Source organism: Lepidothrix coronata, unplaced genomic scaffold (assembly GCF_001604755.1).
Source record: "Lepidothrix coronata isolate B3197 unplaced genomic scaffold, Lepidothrix_coronata-1.0 Scaffold1, whole genome shotgun sequence".
Taxonomy (NCBI): domain Eukaryota; kingdom Metazoa; phylum Chordata; class Aves; order Passeriformes; family Pipridae; genus Lepidothrix; species Lepidothrix coronata.
The window spans coordinates 2,429,810-2,452,776 of record NW_016690181.1 but is presented as its reverse complement, the minus strand read 5'-3'; the positions used below and the strand labels follow the sequence as shown (position 1 = coordinate 2,452,776).

Below are 22,967 nucleotides of genomic sequence, written 5' to 3'. Positions count from 1 at the left end.
CCCCGCAGGCCGCGCATGCGCGGTGCCCTTTGTGTCGGGCGGGCGGGCGGCGCGGGTCAGGCCGGGCCGGGCCGTGCGAGCGCCGCCGCCGCCGCCGGGGCGGGGAGGGGGCACCGCGGCTCCGCCATGGTGAAGAAGCGGAAAGGCCGCGTCCTCATCGACTCCGACACTGAGGACAGCGGCAGCGAGGAGAACCTGGACCAGGTGCGCGGTCAGGCCCGACCCGAACGCTGGGCCTGGGCTCGCCGGCCCGCGCGGGGCTCGGCGCCGCCATCCCCCCCTCGCTCCCGCTCGGAGGTTCCGCGCCGCTCTCGCCTTCCTCAGCTCGATGGAGCCCCGCAGCCGCCGAGGGAGAGCCCGCGCCCCTCCGGCGGGTCCCCGGCCCGCCCCTGGCAGGCGGCCCGCCCTGGCGGGGGCTCCTTGCCGCGGGCCCGGTGCTCGGCGCCGGCGGGACGGAGGGGCGATGGATGCCCAGGGGCGGTCTGGCCCTGAGGAGGGGTTAGAGAGGCCCGGCTGCTGGCGGTCTGAGTAGTACCCCTCGGGTAGTGGGGGAAGAGGCCCAAAGGGCTGGGCAACTTTTCGGTGCTGCTTTGGCAGCGGGAGAGCAGCGTGTCAGGTCTCTACTCCCCTCCGGGCAGGCGGGCTCCCAGAGTGTTAATGCGTGTTTAATGTCCCCCCCTCAGTCCTGGTGGGTGCGCTGGGGGAACCCTTTTGATGAGAAGCGGCATTGAGTTAGGAGACTATAGGTGTAACAAGAGCAAGTATTTATTTATTTATTTATTTGTCATCAGGGCATCTCCCTGGGTTGTAAGTGGGATATCTGAACCGTGTCAGGGCTGCAAAGGGGGGCCCCTTCCTCTTTGGAGGGAGCTGCTTTTAAAGACTCATTTCTTGGTGTAGCAGGCACTGATGGTGCGATTCAAACTGTAAATAAAGACGTTATAGGTGAAGTGTGTTACAGCTTGTATGGCAGTGCTTGTTCCGAGGAGAAGTTTAGCTGATTAAATATGCTAAACCCTACATTGTCTGATGTAATTGTTGGACCTTCCGGGTTTTTAATATGGAAGATGTTGCAATGTTTCAATAAAAAGCCTTCCCAAACACTCAAAAATAGTTTTGCAGCTTGGTGAATGCTCTGTTAGACAAATGCTCTGGAGCAGAGCATGCCCTGGTGTGGTTGGTCTTGCATACCTCTAGAGCCTTTAGAGCTGCCAGTATCTCCCTGCTAGCATATCAGTTTGATAGTTTCTTTAGAACTTGAAGACTGAAAGAGTTGGACTAGCTCTAGCATCAGTCAGGCAATCGGAGTGATGGTGGTAGGAATAACCACACGGCTCTGCATCTGTTCCATCACTCACTGGAAGCATCCATATGCAGCTGTACCTGAGTAGTAGGTGCTTCCCCCTACACTCAGCTGTTTGTAGCAACTGTAATAGCAGGGATATGTGTAAAGATTAAGTAGCAGGGAAGCAATGTTTTTGTGGTATGATTTAAGGGTGTGGGGATACTGAGTTAAATGTCAAATACTGAGTTAATCCCTGTAGGTTAAATGTTTGACTTGCCTTAGCTTCTCCTGTTGATCTAGGCTTGTTGAATCAGAGGACTAGGAGCCTTTCTAATATGGTATCTTGGAAAACAAAATCAAGTGTAGAAAGAAAGAAGGAAAACTTCTTGGAATAAAAGTGGTATTCCACTTCAGGAACTTCCTAAAGAGAAGCACTACTGAAGCTCCTTCAGGAGCTTCCTGATGAGAGCTATTAATTGTACAAATGTGCTCTGTTGATGTTACATGGCTTCTTCTGAGAAAAGTTGATAAAATGCCATTACTAATGGAAAGTTTCTTTGTTGGTAAAGTCACCTAGGCCATCAGATTCTGCAGTGTTTATGTTCTCATTTGAGGTACTAAATTATAATCCATTTGTTGTGGAGGTAATTTTCCAGTTGAGAAGTTAATGCAAACCAATCTGGTATCGACTTCCCAAGACTGCAGAAGTTGGTGCGATTGCATTTCTACACATAGCTAATGTTCATCAGCCCCAGAGCAACGTCTTTAAGACTAAATTATGTGTCATGGGTTACAAAGATGGTAATGCAGTCTCAAAAATGTTCTTTTTGTACTACTGCTTCTGACACCTGAGCAGGTTGTGAACAGCAGATGATGCGATTATTTGAGACATTTAGTTCTTTGTGCTGGTGCATGCTGCCTTTGAAAGTGCTTCTATTTGTGGGAAACAGCTCTACTTAGATTTGCAGACTTTGAGCTTGATGACTGCTCTGTGTCTATCCAAACTTTTAAGTGCGCTCAGTGATGTGTAGGGACAGTGAAAAGAAATTGAACAGGCTGGCTAAATATTATCAGCCATGACATTATGATGATGCCTAAAGTATTTCCCCTTTAAAGTGTATAATTGCAAACATCTCTTTTGTTTAGAAGGAGCTTTTTGGGTTAATGCTACAGAGTGTATTTAGGGTGGCTTTGAATTACTACTCAATCCAAATAAAACAAATCTGATCTGGACATGACTGTGAAAGTAATTTGTCTTACATTGTTTATACCAAAAAAGTAACGGTACTACGTTGTTCCCTAGTTAGTGGGAATAATCATGTTACTGGGGTGTGCCTAGGTATTGCAGAGAAGGTGCGTGTGCACCAACCTGGATTGGTAAAACTAATTATGACTCTTTGAAATAAATGTGTATGTTTTCACCACAGGAGCTCTTATCGTTGGCCAAACGGAAACGCAGTGACTCTGAAGAAAAGGAACCACCTGTGAGCAAACCTACAGCATCTTCAGACTCTGAGACATCAGACAGTGATGATGAGGTGAGTTTGTCATATTATCAGTGAAATTACTATGTGTTATTTTTCTGATCGTACCTAAGCAGTGCAAGTGCATTTATCATACAGTATATTTAGCCTGCTGACTTGATGAAGTGGGACTGGCCATCAGTGGAACTGATGGAGACCCATTAAGGCCAGAGGATGGGGTTTTTTTCTTTTTTCTTTTTTTTCTTTTTAATTAATATGCTTTGAATTCTAACTGTATACAAAATAGTTTGTCTACAGTAAAGATGACTGCTGGTTTAATCCCACATTCATATGGTCTGAGTGGTTTGATGTGCTGCCTGCTTAAAACTAGTGTTTTTCCTGCGTCACGCTTGCAGTTGAAGTAGCAGTGAAGATGCTAAAGCTGGACTCTGAATTCAGGGAGAGAGGTTCTCAGCTTTAGAAGGGTCAGGGCAGGTGGTATTATTTTACAGGTAGTAAAACTGTCTTATTTAACTGCCTTGATTCTCCAAGAACTGTGTGAACTAGCTGTCTGGCCATTTGGACATGCAAGAGGGTATGTTTTGACTGACATTTTTGAAGAAAGGCGCAGGAAAAAGTTTAGCATTAGTTTGTTCTAGGTGTTGTCAATTTCTTGTATAGCAGTGCTTACCTGCTGGATCTGGTTTTAGTATCTGTTCTTGGTACCACATTCTGGTTAAAAGCTGGTTAAAAGTCTCTGCCTTCATCTAGAAAGGAAAATTGAAATAGACTTATTAAAACAGAAACTGACAAACATGTTATGTGAGTATTTGAGTAAAAACTTTCTTGAAGGCACACAAATGTCTTTTGCAAGCTTTCAGCAAAGCATAGTGAGGTCATTTATTCCATCTATTCTTAAAAATTTAACAGGGAGGTGTTTGGTGTGGGTTTTTGTTTTTTTTTTGTTTTCTGAAAGTACAGGAAGGGTTATCTATTGTGGCAACGTGAAGACCAATTGGATAGGCCAATGATAAACTATTAAGCATTTGACAGTATAGCAGAGTTCTTCTTATAAGTGTGAAGAATGTGTGAATTAATTTTCCTTCTGAAGCATTTTTGAAATAAATATGTTTGGAAGTCTATTTCAATGGATCCTTTTCTTAAAAAAAAGAGGTTCTTGTATCTGAGACAAAATTCTGAATGGGCCAGATATATTAGATTTGTTATTGAGTAACAGTCTGTCTCTGTGTTCAACTCTGCTGGCACAGTGTATTTATTCTAAGCTGTGTGGAGATCAGCTTGCTTGGGAAGGTGGACTTGAGTGTGAAGAGCATATGAATGATTAAGTTTTCCATTCTGTGTTTAGCTCTGAAAACTGATAGAATTTTAGCTTGTGTAATAAGGTCTACCTTTCCACTATATGTAGAATATGATAATGTATCTCTTCAGGAATTTGCAAATACCTTGTAGATGCAGTAGTGTCGCTGTTGCACCGGGTGCATTTGATACTCTTTCTAATCTCTGTATCATTTCTAATTGATACTCTGTTCTTTCTGACCTCCATGCAGCAAGAGGAAAAGATTTAGAGAAGAGGTAATTAGGACACTTGCTTCTATTCCTGTGCCTGAAATATGCATTCTGAACTACTGCTTGTCACAGCAGGGTGAGAGGCTGGGTAATAACACTTCTGCTTCTGCCAGTCGTTCAGTTGTGCGCATCCCTAGGCTTGACTACACTAGTACTGCTAAACAACTTTGGTTTTAATAAGTGTTCTTGGTGTTGGTTTGAAGTTTGTTCAACCTTGAGGGTTGGAAGAGAGGGTCTAAAAGTTGAAATTGTATTACTGGACTTCCTGCAAGATAAGGACCTTGAGGCAAAAGCATGAAAATTGTTGCCCTGGGCAAATGTGCTAAATCATAGCCATGTGCTTCTACATAGGTTTTGCAGTGTGCATGTCCTTTGTGGTTCCTAGCAAGTGCTAAATGTTCCAACAATATGTTGCATGTGCAGGAAAGGAGCCTAAATCCCTACTTCAGAGGATAATGCAGCATGCTGCATTTTTCAAAGGGGGGAAAGTTTGTGGGACATAGACTAGAGAAAAGCATTTTGGAATTACTGAATAACAGCATGTACAAATCATGCCGCATCTATACAATAGTGCCCGAGGGATTTCACTAGATCTTTAATGTTATGTTTATGTGTCTCAGTGAGAATGCACTTCTCACCCAGATGCTGGTTTCTGTAACAGTTAAAGGACCTCTGAATCAAATTTCCTAGCCAAGGGACGGAAGGTGAGTTGCAGGCAATAAAATAGGAAAGATGCTCTGAACTGTCTTTTGTTGGTTCTGTGGAAAATGCATGACTGAATTGACAATAAACTGTTGTTCAGAGAACTGATAAATAGCAGTGACTGCAGGGCTTTGCAATAAGAAGTGCTACCTTTGCAGAGAGATATACTAAGCTGGACGCAGATGTGGAAGCAGATAGTTCCTTTATCTGTGGATCAATGTGTGGCCGTGTCTACTCAAGAGCTCACCATCTCAAACTGGTAGCTTTCTGCATGTAACCAGTTTGGTGTTAGGCAAGTTATTACTGGGGCTACCGTGTGTCCACAGTGTATTGTTGTTGCCAATTAAAGGCATTGTGATGTTCCTCAGTTGCAGTAGCTTAATTCTGGGCCCTTGCACTTTCTTTTATCTTGGCATTGTTGCTTGCAGTAAGTTAATTATTTCTGTTGTGTGGTGAAGCCTGGATGACTTCTTCAACAACTTCACTGACATTAGTTTTGATTAGACAGAAAGCCACAATGCTGTAGGAGCTCCTCTTTGTTTCTTTTGAGAGGTTTATTGTTACCAGTCGTGGTGTAAGACCTTACACCTTTCTACACTCATTCTAATGTCATGAAGAGTTTGGTTGTCTTTTAACACCTCCAGGGTGGTGGCAGAAGATACTTCCAGGAACAGAAAAGTTATCTCATGAATGCTTGTTACTAGTCTGGAGTTAAGTGAGGAATATCTGTTTATGCCTTCGTTTACAAATGTGCAGACTGTAGCTGAAGATCTTGTCAAGAGCTATGGGACAGAGGAGGAGGTGAGCAGTAGTGGTGCAGCTAGTGAGGAAGTCGATCTCAAGTAACAGTTGGCCTAGAGGGATTTATATGCCTATTTTGAGGAAAGGACTTGAAAGTTTGGGTTTACTTACTGCATTTCAAGTTCTAGCACTCCATGTGTTCCTTCTGTTTTGGGGGGGTCTTTTGTGGGTTTGTAGAAATTACAGTGATTAATGTTGTCTTTTCCTGTGTGCTTTTGTTTCATAATATTGCTTAGTTAAACCTTCAAGAATGAGTGGTTTCTCCAGTTCTGTGAGGCCTTTGCCATACTTTTTTTCAAGCTTAGAAAATTTGAAACAGGCTGTGCTTTAATCTTCTTATAAACAGCTTATAGGCTGTGTGCTTTGTAAGTTTGTCTTTTCTTGGAGTCAGTTTCCTTGAGCTGTTAATGGGTGCAGTGGTAAATCTTTTTTTGAAGGAAGAGAGGTGCTGTTACTTCCCCTACCCCAAATAAAGTGCAAGTGCAAATCTGAATAGCAGAGGCTAATCGTATGAAGGTTAGCATGTCCAAAGAAGTAATGTGAACAAGCTGTGGACAAAAGTGGGTATAAAATTTAGTCTTCAGGTAGCTCCTTTAAATTGCAAACTAGCAATTTAAACTTTTTGGGACTTGATTTACATGGAGAGTCAATAGAACCTCTGAAGAACAGCAGGAGGAGGTATTGGACTCATGGAGGTATTGGAATTGATAATGTGATTTTTTTATTTTTTTTTTTTTTTGCTGAATGAACTTTTCCTTTGTACTCATGGAGCAGTTTTTGCTGAGAACAATCTAGTCATAAGGCACTGTCTATTATCTAGAGAAGTCATTAAGCCTTTGTTAGTCTGAATGATGTTGACTGGCTGGTGATGCTAAAGCTGTGCAAGGCACTTGTTGACCAAGTGTTTTATGGCTCTTGCCATCTCCAGCTGTTGGTCCAGGCTTCCTAAATAAAACATTGCAGGTTTTCACATCCAGTAGCATCCCAGAGTGTGTTTTGGTGATGGAGAGTGCTTCTTTATTGGCATTAGGTATCTACCATCTTGATGTCGTCACTCAGAAGTTCTTGCCACTTTTCAGTATGTGGCCCCCCTCAAAATACTTCTAGAGCAAATGTTAACTTGAAGCTTAAACTGAATTTGAACTAGTTCATAATTGTCCGCAGTTACCTTTCAGTGAGCTCCTTAGAGCACTACTTGGACAACAAGGGTAGATCAGGGGTCTGGTGATATTTTGGCCCATGAAGCCTTCTTTCGGCCAGTTCCTGGCAAGGCCTCTTTTGTGGCTTCAGAAAATGTTTTCTTTATTTCCTTATTTCCTTTCCATTTTGATGATGACACCTAGAGTATCTTCTCAGTGTCTAAAATTGTCTAAAAAGTTTTCTAATCATTGGGCTGTTGTCATCATGAAAGTGTTTGAGGTGTTCACATGACAGGTGTCGGTCCTGAAAGGCAAGAAAAGTAACAAGGGCTTTTTATTTACTATTTAGTTTTAAAAGTAGAGGTAGAGAGCATTGTCCTCCTTGGAGCTCCTAGAGTGCTGTCTGTAGAGTTTTCCCGGCTTTGAGAAACCCTGAAGACAGTAAATACTGCCTTGTCTTCATATCTGTGCTTTGTGCTCTTGTCTTCAGACAGGCTGAAACTGTAGTTTGATGACTTGCCTGGAGGACTGCCTTTTGTTCTTCCTATATGAATGGATGAAAGTTTGTAAGCTAGGTACTATGTACCTTGGTGCACTTAAGCAGTCATGTTGTCATGGTGTGTAAGTTTATCTGGTCTAGGAAAGGAACACATTGCTTCCTTGACCTGTTTTGCTTTGTTGTGCCTTGTAATTTGTCTTTTGCTTATAAAAGCCATATCCAGGAGGGAAGGATATGGCAAGGACAGGCTGACAACCTTGCTTGTGCACCTCTGTCTGGTTTGACAGGGGGGAAAGCTGGGAGAACACGTATTTGCAGCTTAAAATCTCGGTGGCTAACGCGTTTAGGTACTGTGTGAATAGAAGAAAACAGCAGCTATCTGAGCAACAGCGATAAAACAATTCTGCACTCTGAGCTCACTGCAGGTGTGTGTTTTTTTCTTTTTACTTTTTTTTTCTCCACGATCTCATTTCATCTCCTTAGTGGAAATATAGCTGGAAATAAATTATTTTCTTCAATCACTCTGTGTAGTTGCTTTTGTAGAAGCTGACTTATAGATCTAGGTAATTTCTGATGTGGTGGGTTGTTTTTTTTTTTCCCAAGTCCATTCTAGGTACTGTGGCTTATCTTGGATTTCTTAGAATGATAGAATTATTAAGATTGACAAGGACCTTTAAGAATATCATCCAACTGTTTCTTGAAAGAAATATGCAAGTTATTAGCACTGTGAACCTTGGCAGCTAGAGGAAAATTTGAAATGCTTTTCTGACCACTTCTTTTGAATGAACCATAAAGCTCTGCTGTTCAGTAGTACTAAATAATAACCAAAAAACCATGCTGCAGTACACTTCTGCATGGATTTATTAACTTACTGTGTCTGGAACCATGGTGGGTTCCAGATGGTGGCCAAGGAGGCAGCGGTGAGCAGAGGGGCTGTTTAGAGGAGGCGTTATAGTCATGGGAAGCGTGCGAGAAGTGTTGACTGGTACTGCCTGACTGGAACATGGAAGAGGGAACGTGGAGAATCTTCAGTAGAGGACAGATTTTTGAAAGTGGTGGTTGTTTGTTGTTTGGAGTTAAAGGAAACAGTGCAAAGAAATGTTTCTGACTATAACTGTGTGTGCATTTTTACTTGATGTTGCATGTGAACATGTTGTAGCCTTTTTGATTTCTGCCTGTGTGCTGGAGCATGAGGAGGAGGCTCAAGACAGGTTTCTTTTCGGTCCTATCTTCCTGGTCCCAAGTTCTCTCCATGATTCTACTTGTGAGTTAAAGGCTGAGAACAGTGATTTGTAACCCATGTATGTACAGCTATTAAACATTTTATTAACTCAAGTCCTGCTGGTTTTTATCTGATCTTCTTTCATCTCAGCACAACCTCTCAAGGTCTTGATATAACTGTGTTGTATACTGTGGCTTTCTGTCTGCTGCTTCCTTGCTGTGCAGCATGCTGACATGAGGTATAATTCAGTGTTAGAACACTGAAAAGAAGTGGCAGAGCTCTAGGAAGGAGGCACCTCTGCATCACTGCTAAATGCTTAGTTTCACTTTCTCGCTGTTGTGTTTTCACTGGTATGATTGAAGTAGGTGAGCTCTTGAGCAAACAGCAAAAATGCACTTTTCTATACACCTGGGAGATGATTCCTTTATGCTGAGGTTTGAGCAGATTAAAGCAAGAGTACAAGCTTGTTCTTAATTGATTTTCTTGAGCATAGTTAACCAGAAATATTGTTAGACAGCAATATTGTTAACACTGAACAAATAAAACTTTAATGTGGAAGCCAGTAAAGACTTTGCTACAAGCTCAGCGTGGTATAAAATCAGATACTTTCTCTGCAGTTTCTCAGCAATCCGATGGACCATAACAGACTGGGGTACCTGCATAGGGTATGAATTGCAAGGCTTGCCACTGTGTTTTTACCTCAGGGAAATAAAAAAACAAATTCTGCATGGTCTTTGACAGATACTTTTGGATATACTGATGATGCTTTAAGAAAATGATGAAGCAGTTGGTAATATTGAAGGTACAAGACTCAGTGTGAGAGCAATCAAAACCTGGGAAACTCTAAAGGTATTAGCAGATCAAGTAGTAGCTTATAACTACTTGGTTGAGTTTCATCTAAAGTAATTGAACACCAGGGTTCTCTGAAGGTGGTGCCTAGTCAGGCAGAACAATTCATCAAATTTGATGGAATGATTACTGCCTGCAGAAATGGTCTTGATTCATCTCCCAGGGCAGGGTGGATGGGTGAGAAGTCTAAAGCTTGTTGTGCACCTGAAGTCAAACCTAAAGTGGCTTTTTTTCCACTTCAGAGCAGTTTTGAGTGCAAGATCTCAGTTATGCAAAAGCGTATTTGCTCACTTGAATTAAGAATATTTTTTAATAGACTGCATGCTTGAACAGATGGTGATGTGCATGAAAGATGAGAGTAATATACAGGTATGAAGAGGATTATGGTCTAAATATATATATATATTTAGAAAAAGACCTGTTATATCCCTGAAAGTCTCATGCCTGCAGAGTTTTTAGGGGAGGCGTTGAAATGCAAAATATTGTAAAGCCTTAAAGTAATACACAGGCAGTCCTTATTGGTTTTATTCCCTTCTGGCTTTACCTAGGTAGTTGGAACTATTTCTATTAAGAAATCACACTGTAAGGTAAATGCGAGTTTTTCTGGGACTTTGGGATTTAAAATGGCTATCTGTGTATGTGTGGTGATACGAGTCCTGTACTTGGAAACTGCAGACTAAGTTAAATCAAGATATGATATTAAGAAAAAAATTAAAATTAGGACTGGACTTTTTTTTTTCCTCTGACTTCTTTGATTCTGATTTGATTCCACCTTGTGTACATAGATAGTAGTGCCACCACCTGCATCTGTGAGTGAGTGCACTATTGGCTTCTTACATAGAAATACAGACAGTATGTAATATTGATAAAACTGAGATTTTGGAAAGGCTGTCATGTGCTTCATGAAATGTAAAATTTCCTCTTGGTTAAACTAGTTCTGGAAACACATCTGTTGCTTCCATTTATTAGTAAACTGAAGCTAATCTTTACAAATGCAGTTGGACATGTCATTTAAAATTATTTTCCTAGGAAAATGTTTTCAGTACCTCTCTTGGTGTATATTGCAGACTTTAAAGTCTTCATTATTTTTTTAAAGGGGTGTCGTACTCACTGTTGACTTGCATTGATAAATGATTCTTTTTTTAAAGAAAAATCCCAAATCAGCCACACAACACCCCACCCCCGAAAAACCTTGTTTCATTTGATAAGTTTCCTATTGGCTTCTTCTTTTTTTTTTCCCCTTCTTTCCTCTTGTGTAATTTTTTGCTGACAGGTATTGGACTGTTTCTCAGGCATTTTTACTCCAGTGTTTTGGAGAAGGGAGAAGAGAGTGATGTTTGTGTCTCATGATCCCTTTCTTGGTTCTTTCCTTGGCAGTGGACTGTTGGAGGTTCTAAAAACAAAAAAAAGGGAAAAGCGGGTAAGGCAGAGAAGAAAGGAGCCATGAAGAAGCAGATGAACAAAGCTGCCTCTTCAGGCAGCTCAGATAAAGACAGCTCGGCTGAGAGCTCGGCACCTGAAGAGGGTAAGATAACACTTGTGCATGTACTTACTGTGTGATTCCAAGGGAAGTTACCCTTTGTGCATACTGAAGAGTAACATTAAATGGTGATGTTAAAGACTGTCTTGAAAGACTTTTCACTGTTACTGGTAGTAAAAATAGCTTAAACTTGCCATGGCTTGAAGTGCGTGTAATTCAGTTTAGCATTGCTGTGAGCACTTTGTTACAACTGCAACACTAAGTGCTGTTTCAACTGAAGAATGTATGACATATTTCATTACTTGACTTTCTCTTGGAAAATTCTTTGCTTCCCTCTAGCATGTCCCATGTTTAGTGTGGATAGCATTTGTTATTCCCATTGACATATTTTCCCTTCCCAAACATCTTATGAGAGCAAAGGCAGATGCATATGGTATTTGTGATGCAAATAGGAGCTTATCTTGCATGTATTTGCTCTAAATAGGAATTCTTGCATGTTTATACTGCCATGGAAGAAGGCAAATCATCCTATAACTTTGTCAGAATATTTTTATATGAATATAATGAATTTCAATGCTGGGCAAACTTCCGGTCTTTTCTGTTTTCATCATGCCCATGAAGGTTTGCAGGTGCTTAGTTGCAATTTCAGTTCATACTAAAAAAAGAAAGTTAAGGAAGAGTATAAAGGAGCCTACAGTTTTAAGTATACCAAGCACCACACAGACAGACAAAAGCATGAAGTGACTGAACCTGTATATGTCAATGCTTACAAATCAAGGTTTTTCACAGTGTGAGCTTGCAAACTGGAAGTTTCCAAAAATACTAATACCAGCATGAAAGTGAAAGAACAAATCCTAATGTCTGCTTTCACAATTTAGTGTAATTGAGTTGATTAGGTGAGTTAATCAAAGCACTTGGACTTGGATCAAGTTTAAAGGTTGTGTTACCCAATACTACTGGGGAGTCAGCTAATCCCTAAGGCCATGTGTAACTGGGAGGGCTTGTTACGAGTAAGGGAGCTAGAGTCAGGGCCTTGCCAGCCTTGAGGGTATTGTGTTTCAACTTTATCTCCTAATGTAGTAATTCATGGTGTTGCAGTCCTCAAATGATGGATTTTTGTCCATCATCTTGCTATATTGGTGGTGGTTAATAGTGGTGTTTGCGGTGCACACACACAAAGTTATGGCTGTATAAGCAACTTCTCAGGAGCATAAGCATATAGGCATATGCTTTAAGACCCTAACACGTTAACCAAAAGGCCTCCTAAAATTTGCTTGTTCTGCTAAGAATTTTTACTTATAATCCAATTTGTCCTCAAATGTAGTACCACTCATTTTATCATTTTTTTAGCATGCATATTTTATGGTAATTTCCACTTGGGTTTAATTTTCATTATATGTATGCTTTTAGTATAGTGGAAGATGTGTGTAAAATTCAATCTTGCTATCCTTTGCTAATATGCTATAATGAAGTGGTTGAGCTTTGGCCCAGCTGAATCTCACTGCCTTATATTTTTGAATTAGGAGAAGTCTCTGACTCAGAAAGCAACAGCTCGTCATCTAGCTCCGATTCAGATTCTTCATCTGAAGATGAGGAGTTCCATGATGGCTACGGAGAAGACCTGATGGGAGATGAAGAAGACCGGGCTCGACTGGAACAAATGACAGAAAAGGAGAGAGAGCAGGAACTGTTTAACCGGATAGAGAAGAGAGAAGTGCTAAAGAGAAGGTGAATTTGATATTTGATAACAAATTCTTACAGACTATATGGAAAGTATGCTGACTGTGCTCTCATGTTTAAGGTCCAAGGGTTCAGCTCTATAAAGTGAATTAAGCTTCGCTGTATGTTTTTTGCATCAACTCTCCTTGTAGCTGGTTGAGAAGCACACAGCGGGAATTCTGCATGTTCCTGTAAAAGTTTTCTGAAAGTTTCTCAGCTGTTGAATACACATGGTTCTGTCAGCTGCCCTTGTAGCTATGTTGCTGCTTCACAGATTAGATGCCAGACAGAAAGCCTGATTTCTCTTCTGCCTTCTTTTTTATTAGCAGTCATATGCTGATACTTTGGAAAAAGGCAAACAAAGTGTAAGGTGTACACGAGTTTCTGGAATTTTTCAGAAAACAATGGTGAAGAACAGAGCAGTGTTAGGGTTGCCTGTATATGGGTGTGAAACTGGTTTGGCTCCTAAGAGAAGAGAGAGAGAGATTGAAATAATGAGGACTGGCATTGGATATGTCATTTTCATGGGATTTTTGTGGATTTCTTACCTTAGGTATTGTGGTTTGGTTTTGTCTGTTACTGTTACACTACCAGTCAGGCAGCTTCTTTGCAGTAAAGGTATTTTTCTTCCCATTTGTCTAGTTGAAAAGATTTGGCACGTATGGGGCAAATTTTCTCTAGTTTCTTTCCTCTTTAGTGCCTTCTCTTTTCTTAGTTGCTGAGAAATTTCCTTAGAGGACTGACATCTGTTAAGTAAATTATGTTGATACAAGTGACTGCCAGACTGTCCATTTAGTAGAGCACTGCCTGCCTGACTATGGTTTTAATACTACATTCAGGATCCTGTGTGGTCTTCTGCTCTCCTCAAAGGGATCAGAATGATTGAAAGTTTGCATTTAGATCACGTAGAAGGACATCATATTTTTAAATTTTATTCAATATTCCATAGTAACTGTCTGTCTTTTAGAATGAATGCTGTGGAATACTTGATACCAACAAGCTAACTTGAGTTACTGATTTAATCTTAAATTAATTTGTGCTGTTGTGCGTAAAGGTTTGGCAGGTAGAACTAAGGGAGTGGCGGGGTGGTCATTTAACTTCATGGTAAGTTCAATGTTTCAAGAGCTTTTTGTATGCACGTTATGCTGTGAGTTCTTTGGAATTACAGCAGGCATTGCATGGGATACAATGCCTATGCCCTATGTGTTATGCTTCATGTTAAAAGCATAAAGGGCAATGAGCTCATCTGGCACTTCAGTTTGTTGTTTGCAAAATCCAGAAGAAGGGTGGACTGTGTAATGTACATGTGGATAACACATTTTGAATTTCAGTTATTGGAAGTTGTCATTTTTTTTGTGTTTGTACACATGCAAACTTCACTAAAGCAATGACCAGTCAGTCCACAGTGCAGTGGAATCTGTCATGGGACTGTTCCATCGAAATCACTACTCTTCTGAATACAGTGGCTGAAAAGAAGGTATCAGGGTGATATATTTCATAGAAGTAGACATTTAGGCATAGAAGTGCCTAAATTCTTCTGCAGAAACTGACAGTCTGATGAGAATCTTCTGATGCTGAAGGAGAACTCACTGAGACTTCTTTGCGGTCAGTCTTATACAGATGAGTGCCAGGAGAAACGTGAAGTTCAAGCATGAAAAAGCATGATAGTGGCTTTAAACAAAAAAATTTTTAGCTGTTTAGGTTCAAACGATGTGAAATAGCCAGTTGATTTTAGAGTTGGAGGCAGCTTGCAATGATCACTACAATAACAAAGAGGAAGATGGAGTAAGGACAGATTTCTTTGGAATAGTCATTCCTATGTGGTCTCATCTGCCCTTTAGGTTAGTTCTCTGTAAGTCTGCACTTTTCTGTGCTCGGCTTTTCTTCACCTTATTTTCTTAGGGAAGGAAAGGGAAGGGATGGGAATAGAGGACAGGATAGCATTAAAGGAGCAAGCAGTTGAAGTTTTCCTTGCAGCCTACTAACAATTGTGACAGCATCTGAGCAGTCCTCTGCTCTCTCAGGGAGAGCATTCTTTCATACATTCTTTTTGTTTCAATATCTGCTACTAGATTTGAAATCAAGAAAAAACTAAAAACAGCAAAAAAGAAAGAAAAGAAAGAGAAAAAGAAAAAACAAGAGGAAGAGCAGGAGAAGAAAAAACTCACACAGATCCAGGAATCCCAGGTAGGAAATGAAATTGTTCTTAGTGACAAATCATTCTCCCATGGTGACAGGAGGTAGGATACTGCCTCTCTCTGCCCCTGACGTTTTCTCTTAATGTCAAAAAGTGTAGTAAGCAGGTCAGAACTTATATCAGAGTTTATATGCTCAAACTATCTTTAGTATTTCCAGTTCATTTAAAGAAATTAACATCTTTGGCCTGCTGAGGGGTGCAGCGATAACTCCTTTTAATGAAAAATGCAAAGTTGCAGCTATATCTAGTGTCGCTGTGATAGTCCTCCCACATGAGGACAGGAAAGCAACCTTTTACATTTACTTTAGCTAAACTTCTGTCATTCAGATGAAATGTTACATACACACCCTTTCTTGCAAATGAAGGTTTGAGAGAGCAGACCAGAAACTGCTCAACTGTTCTCTTAATTATTTTGCACGCACACAGAGTGTTAATCTACTAGTAGGGATCTTAAGGAAAAGCTTGAATGCCAGGAGGAGCAGAAGTAGTTCTACAGTTTTTCCACCACCAGTAGAAGGAGGATAACAGCAGTTTTTGGGGCAAGGCCTCTGTAACTGAACTGTAGTTTCAAATGGCTGAAGTGGCTGTAGTTGCAAATGGTGAAGATCTTGTCATTAATACAGTGTCGGGGCAGACAGGCTCCCAGAGTGGGATGGGATACATCTTCCCTAACTTGAGCCATTGAAGAAATAGTTGATTGTTTGCACTTGTTGTCACGGCTAATTTTGTGCAGTGGAGGAGAGCATCTTCAGCTGACATCTTACTTTCTAGTGAAACAGATGTTTAACATCTAAATCAAATTGGGTGAGATGAATATTCCCATAGGCACATATTGAGTGGAGTGAGTCTCATCTCCCTACTCCCCCAACTCCATATAATGTACATGTGTGTGTGCACTTAAATAGTCCATCTATATAGGCCATCTGTAATCTTAAGTAGTCCATCTGTAATACAGTGTAGATGCATATACATATATGCATGTGTAAAAGGATGTTATTTAAAGTTCTTTTACAGTGCCTTGCAGAAAATACTTCACCTTAGCTCAAATGACTGTCTTTTATGCTTATTATAGAGGCTACTTTCTGTGCTACCTGGTATTCCAGATACATCTGGATAGAAATAGAAAAAAAGAAGACTTAAAAGATTTAAGATTTGAATTCATATTGCAGATTTTACAAACAACTTTGTTTCTGCTCTAAGTATTTTTTAACATAAGTTTTTTTTCTTTGCTGCTGCATGAGAACAAGTGCTTTGATTTGGCCTTGCAGAAGGAGAAGCAAATAAGAAGAATATTCATCCAGTCTTTCCTCATTACATGTTATTTGCAGAATTATTTCCGTTTTATTTCTCTAGTACTTTTTTAACTTCAAGGTGGAGTTTTGAGACTGAAACTTGCTGGCAGAAATGTTGAAGTATAAATATGTTCATTATTTTTGATATGAAGCAGAATAAAGAAATACGCTTCAGATTGATTTCCCTATCTCCAGCCTCTGTAAAAAATTGACTGAGAAAAATTTAAAAAAAGGAGTTGTTAGTAATTTCTATTCGAAAAATTTTCAAAATGTGCTAATAATCTTTGTTTTAATGCTTTTCAGTTTATGGATTTATGGTATTGAGGCACTTTCCTTGCATGTTTTTAGGTCATGTCACATAACAAAGAGCGGCGATCAAAGCGGGATGAGAAGCTAGACAAGAAATCTCAGGCAATGGAGGAGCTAAAAGCAGAAAGAGAGAAAAGGAAGAACAGAACAGGTATGAAAACATGTTACTGTTGCTACAGTTTTCTGAAAGTGCTACTTACAGTTTCAAATTAATGGAACAGTCCCACATCTTGGAGTGGATGAATTCTGTGTCTATGTTTTCCTTGGTCTTTTGACCAACATGACCACGTAGGGTGTTGTTTGGCACCACTGATGCTGTATTCCTCATCCCAGGCCCTCCCTGGAATGGTCTAAAAACAAAGCAAACTTTCATCACAGTCCACTGAATGGCTCTTAGTAATGTTCAATTAATGTATTTGAATTGGTCACTTAGATTCAGTTATTTAATCTCTGAAACATCCAAGCTGTATTTATTGTACTTGTGCTACCTTGTCTACGTTTGCTTGTTTCTTCAATGGCACATCATCTTGTCCATCTTGCCACTGACTTTTGATGCAACCCTTTTTTGTTACTCTGCTGGGTTTTATTGTGATCTTCTCCAAACATTTTTTTTCTTTTTCCTTACAAAATAACAGTGCATTGTCTGATAATATTTTTATCTTGTATATCCAGTTGTTACACCCATTTTGAATGTGCAATCAAGTTGGGAGACTGAAGATAAGTATAACTGAGATTTAAGATGCTTTTAAATACTTTGTATATATTCAAAGAGAGAAATCAATGCTTAATTTACCAGTGGATTTGAATGTGTGCCACTTGTATCCAGCACAAGATTAATAGCTGTCTGCCTCTTGGATTTTTTTTAACCACCTTTCATCTCTTAAAGGAAGCTTTCGTAAAATATTTACAGCTTGCTTTTCTTTTCTCTGTCCTTCCCCCAGCTGAATTGCTTGCAAAAAAACAGCCATTAAAAACTAGTGAAGTATACTCTGATGATGAAGAAGAGGAGGAGGATGATAAGTCTAGTGAGAAAAGTGATCGTTCATCCAGGTCGTCATCTTCTGATGAAGAGGAAGAGTAAGTAGTAAACTAGTAATGGACTATGATTAGTTGTGTGGTCAAAAACGGAGACCCACTTTAGGTAGACACATGCTGTGTTAGAGGATTGTTTGGGGCAGTTCAGTGTCTCTAGTGTTTTTGCCTCTAGGCACAATTGCATTGCGCAGATTTGAGTCCTTGTCACTATATCGTGTTTCATGGGACTCATTTACCTTAGATGAGTTTGTAACTTCACTTCCCTTCTATTACCTTTAGCCCAGATTACCCTGTTTACAGATTTGTTTAGTTGTATAGTTTAGCAGCTGCGGAACCCTGGCATGTATCAGGGCAGAGATGTGCGGTGGCTTATCTTAAAGCATTAGTCTGTAAACTGCCTTGGTGTGTACCTTTCTGCTTTTTGGTAGGAGGGGCAGTAGGTAACAAGTCTGGCACTTCACATTAAGCTTTTATCATAATGCTAAATTCACACCCCTACAGTCAACTAGTGATGATGAATCATTCCTTTTACTGGTAATTTAAATAACCCTTATGCTGCACCTTACTCATAACCCCTTTTTTGGTGATTATGTCTCTACTTTTTTCTTTATTCCCTCTCACCTTTCCCAAATCAGGAAAGAAGAAATTCCTCCCAAGTCCCAGCCGGTGTCCTTGCCTGAAGAACTGAACCGAGTACGGTTATCGCGACACAAGCTGGAACGCTGGTGTCACATGCCCTTCTTTGCCAAGACAGTCACTGGCTGCTTTGTCCGTATTGGCATTGGCAATCACAACAGTAAACCTGTTTATCGGGTGAGTTTAGCTCTGAGGCATTTAGTTCTTTTTTTAGTGCTGTAATACAATACCTGCAGCTTATCAGTTCTCAAGTACCTGTCATTGTTTGATTGACTGATATAAAAAGATTGCTTAGAACTAGAAAATGTAATTGCTGCCAAAGAAGTGAAGGAGACTGGTTTAAGAATAAATAGATCAATGGGACCAGCTAGGGGAAGAGATACATTTGGTGAGAGGGAAAGGGAGCACTGACAAAGCCTGTTCTCCTGGCTTTCACTCATGTAGTCTTGTCTCATCATTCGTATTGCAAACTAGAGTTCCGGACTCTACTCCAACCAAGTAAGGATGAGTAATATTCAATCCTCATTTCTGGGACCATTCCCAAGTTATTGTGTGGGCTGGATTCAATTTTTTTTTTACAAAGTTTTTCTAGTACATCAGTTTGCCTTCAGGAGAGAAGGTGATTGAGAACACAGTTTTGTGTTTCATTCCTATAAGCATAGGATGCAATAATATTCTCTAAAATTGCATTAAAAAGGCCCCCAGAAGGGCTGTGTTTAGTATGTGAGTGGTGTATGTCATTTGGGACACACATTAACCTAAACCAATCTTAGTTGAAAGGGAAATAGGAAAAGCAGGAGAGTGTACACTATTTGATCAGGAGGGTAGAGCTGAGAAGAAGAAAAACTGCATCAGGCATTGAGATGGTATAATTTTTTAACTCAAAGATGATGTATGAAGCAACTAATTCAGTACCTGATAACACACACTGAAGAGTCTTGCTTTCCTTGATCTGATTAGAATTGTTAGATTAAGGTTTTTATCTCTAATAAAAAGGCTTGAATATGCCAGATATATTCCAGGAACACAAAAAAACCCCCTCTTGCATCCTTCCTCTTGTGTATTTTACTGTGTGATATAGGTTGCTGAAATAACTGGTGTGGTAGAGACTGCAAAGGTTTACCAGCTTGGTGGCACACGGACAAACAAAGGACTACAGTTGCGGTAAGATACTAAAGTAATCCTGTCTAGTTTGTGAGTTAGTGTCCTTTTCATAGCAAATAATGTTCTATGTGTGGTTTGGAGATGAGAACTAAGAAGCAGACTGGGCCCTATCATGCTACTTACTGCTGGAATGTTGGGGTTGGGTTTATTTGTGGCTTTTTTTCTCCTTGTGCACAATGGAAATTATAAAAAAAAAGAAAGGTCTCATGCAGGGAGTTATGAGTATATTGACATCTGGTTTTCTGGTTTTGGGCTTCTTTAATCAGTTTACATCTATAGATCAGAGATCACCGCTTTCCACTATCCAAAAGGGATGTTTTCACACTTTCTTGTTGCAGGCACGGTAGTGATTCACGTGTGTTTCGTTTGGAGTTTGTCTCAAATCAGGAATTTACTGAAAGTGAATTTATGAAGTGGAAGGAAGCAGTAAGTTTGCCAGACTTTAGTTTCTTTTTAACAACCTTCTGCCAAGCATACTTTAAGTGGAAAGTAACTTGGTCTCTTGTGTTTAGATGTTCTCTGCTGGGATGCAGCTACCCACACTAGATGAAATAAACAAGAAGGAAGTGTCCATCAAAGAAGCCCTCAACTACAAGTTTAATGATCAGGACATTGAAGAGGTAAACAGTGAATCGCAGTGAGGCTGTGTCAGGCTTAAAAGTGACAGAAGCTCATGGAGTAGAGCACTAGCTGGTACAAAGCAAAAGGATCATGGTATTTGCTTTCTAATAAGGAAATAAAAGGCTCAAAATGAAGTTTAATAACTGGATAGAGTAGCCTGATGATCCCACTGTTATTTGGTGCACACTCCTGGTTTTTTCATCCTTTGTGCCCCTTTACTTCCTCTTGAGCTTTTGTTGTGAAGCTCTGAACTCCTAACCCTAGTAAGGCATCTCAGTTCTCAAGTTCTGAAAAGCTAAGTGTCATGATATTTGCATTTATAACAGCTTCTGCAGTTTAATACTTGCTTAATACTGACCACAGGTGATTAGCATCAGATTTTTGTAGGTCATAAGTGAGAAGAATGGAGCTGTAACTCATTACCAAAGACAGAAATTAAAAAAAAAAGCATCAGAGAAAGAGCATAAGTAAAATTCTGTGGCAGTAAGTACATTTCTTAGGTGATACTGATCTGTTTCTTCTAGTGTCCAAGTATTGAAATAAAGATTTCATATTTGCATATTTATGCTGTTTCCTCTGCATCTTATAGATTGTGAAAGAGAAGGAAAGGTTCAGAAAAGCACCTCCAAACTATGCCATGAAGAAAACTCAGTTATTAAAGGAGAAGGTGAGAGATGAGATGATGCCTGCAAGCTTAATACACTCTTTGATTTTGAAGAACTGGAGCTCGTCTGGATTTTGGTGGTAGTCAGCAGTAGGCTTGACTTTAACTATGCAGCTAAAAGGTGGATCTCAAGGTTTATTGCTGGGTTCAGAACACTCAGAACCCAGTTAGAGCTATTGCATTCTTTTTTTAAGAGTAATTGCAAACAATTACAGCTGTCTCTTTTTGTGTCCTTTAAACAAGGTCTTAAGCTGTTCTTCCTCAGAAACTTTTCCTTTTTTCCTTTGGTGGTTTTTTTTTGTCTTTTGGTTGGTGGGGTTTTTTTAGAGTACCCCATAATAACATTGATTTCCTGTGCTTATTTTAAAATGGGAAAATAAGGTTGTGTTGCTATTTTTTTTCCAGAGGTAACTGCATTGTCACTCTATGGTCAGTAATTTATATTAAAAAAAAAAAAGTGGCTGAAAGATGTACTTGCCACTGAACTGTTTTACATATAGTCCTCCTGGAACAAATACACCTAACAGTGCTAAAATGCCAAAACCAAGAAGTGAAGAAACCAAGCAGTCTTAAATATCTTGGAAGATAAAGATAGATGTTTCGTTTTTACTCATGCAGTCCTTTTTCAAGATGTTCATGCTTCGTATACAGGAAAAACAAAGAGTTTGTATTAATCTGCATTCCTTGGCTTAACTGTATTATTTGGTCAGCATTTTACTATGCACAAATATGTAAATAATTGGTTTCCCATCGCAGGAGGGTGCAGTTGCTTTTTTTTGTCACGAGGTGGCATGATAAGCTCGTGTCGTGTTAGGGCACTCTCCAGCTCCCTGAAATAAGTGGCAACTGACAGTTGCTGAAAATAATTCTTTTCCTGAGCTGGTAAATAGTGATGTTAAATTTTAATGAAACCTGTAACTTAAATAATCTAACTGGCTTGCCCTCCTCATTCTGAGACTGGTGGTCCTACATCTTCCTTAGTTTAAGGGATTTCAGAGGTTTTCAGAGTTCTTCAGAATTAAGTCCAGTGCCTTGAGATGTAAGGAGAGTGTAGCTCTTTGTTATATTTGTACCATGCAGAGAAGAACATTTGCAACTGCCGTAGGGTTAGCTGTCTGATTCACGGGTACATCCCTTGTTACTCTGACTAATTCTATGGTAGAATAGTGCTTAACAAGTCACTGTTTGGTTGAAGGCTATGGCTGAGGACTTGGGAGACCAAGATAAGGCCAAGCAGATTCAAGATCAGCTTAATGAACTTGAAGAGAGAGCAGAGGCCCTGGATCGTCAACGAACAAAAAATATTTCTGCAATCAGGTAAGAAGCAGATACTGGAAATTTTTTCTTAAATAGTATCAATGAAAATATTTAGAAAAGAGAAACTAATGCAGAAGCAAATTAACTGCAGGATTTTGTCACTTCTTTCCTGTACAATGTATTAATGAAATGTGTATTGTGATAGCTTTGTTAGTGCTTGTCTATCTTCACTTTCTTGTAGCTGTCATTCAGTTAAAACTGTTGAAAATCTAAACTCTCTTCAGCATAGCCCCAGTAGCAATTGTATTGCAATAAGAATAATTTGCGATCAGGATGAAGCTGTAAGAATGTTTTCGTTGCATTGTTGTGCTTTGTTGTGTAGGGATTGATAAATGGCAGTCACTTTCTTTTTGTTTCTCTCACCCTCCTTTTTTTTCCATTCTGCAGTTACATCAACCAGAGAAACAGGGAGTGGAATATCGTCGAGTCTGAGAAGGCTCTTGTGGTAAATAGCGCTGAAGTAATACTTTACTTTTGTACAAGTAGAGGTGAAATGATGCAAACAGGGATAATTGCATGATGAAGTTACTAATTTTTTTTCCAAAGTTCTGTAAATTTTTTCATATAGGCAAATGACATGATTTTAAAGCACATTGCTTTATCCTTTTGTTCGCATCATTTATCAGCAGATTAGTGACTGTCATAGTGACTTGATGCATTTTATGTGGGAAAGAACTCGGAAAAGATACTTCACAGAATAAAACAGTGAAGGAGATATTAAATTCTCCTCAGTGACACTTTTATTAAGGAGAGGTTAAGCTTGTTAACAAATGATTAAGTATTAACTATCCTGAGAGTTGTGTGCCTGTTTTCTGTGTTGAATTCGATAAGGACAGTTTTGCCCTGTGAAGCAGGGTTAAAATCTTTCTAATCTGTAATGCTGTTGCTAATTTTCCTGTGATCTTGGCATTGTATTTAGATGGTGAGTGCTTGCATGGATGAGGTGCTGTGAGAGGGAGCAAATAGCTAACTGCAAAACCATGTGC

General features: G+C 39.8%; 1 protein-coding gene across 1 annotated transcript in view; it reads left to right on the top strand.

The window, feature by feature from the left end:
- The first annotated feature begins 15 nt into the window (after window positions 1-15).
- RTF1 (RTF1 homolog, Paf1/RNA polymerase II complex component) overlaps window positions 16-22,967 on the top strand; it is a 28,447-nt gene continuing 5,495 nt past the window's right edge. Inside the window, exons 1-14 of the mRNA XM_017811947.1 lie at window positions 16-204; window positions 2,713-2,823; window positions 10,925-11,072; window positions 12,551-12,755; window positions 14,819-14,933; window positions 16,584-16,695; window positions 17,486-17,621; window positions 18,215-18,392; window positions 19,297-19,379; window positions 19,718-19,805; window positions 19,892-19,999; window positions 20,590-20,667; window positions 21,860-21,981; window positions 22,369-22,426. Coding sequence (XP_017667436.1) covers window positions 16-204; window positions 2,713-2,823; window positions 10,925-11,072; window positions 12,551-12,755; window positions 14,819-14,933; window positions 16,584-16,695; window positions 17,486-17,621; window positions 18,215-18,392; window positions 19,297-19,379; window positions 19,718-19,805; window positions 19,892-19,999; window positions 20,590-20,667; window positions 21,860-21,981; window positions 22,369-22,426 — 1,731 coding nt within the window. The remainder of the gene's footprint in view (window positions 205-2,712; window positions 2,824-10,924; window positions 11,073-12,550; window positions 12,756-14,818; window positions 14,934-16,583; window positions 16,696-17,485; window positions 17,622-18,214; window positions 18,393-19,296; window positions 19,380-19,717; window positions 19,806-19,891; window positions 20,000-20,589; window positions 20,668-21,859; window positions 21,982-22,368; window positions 22,427-22,967) is intronic.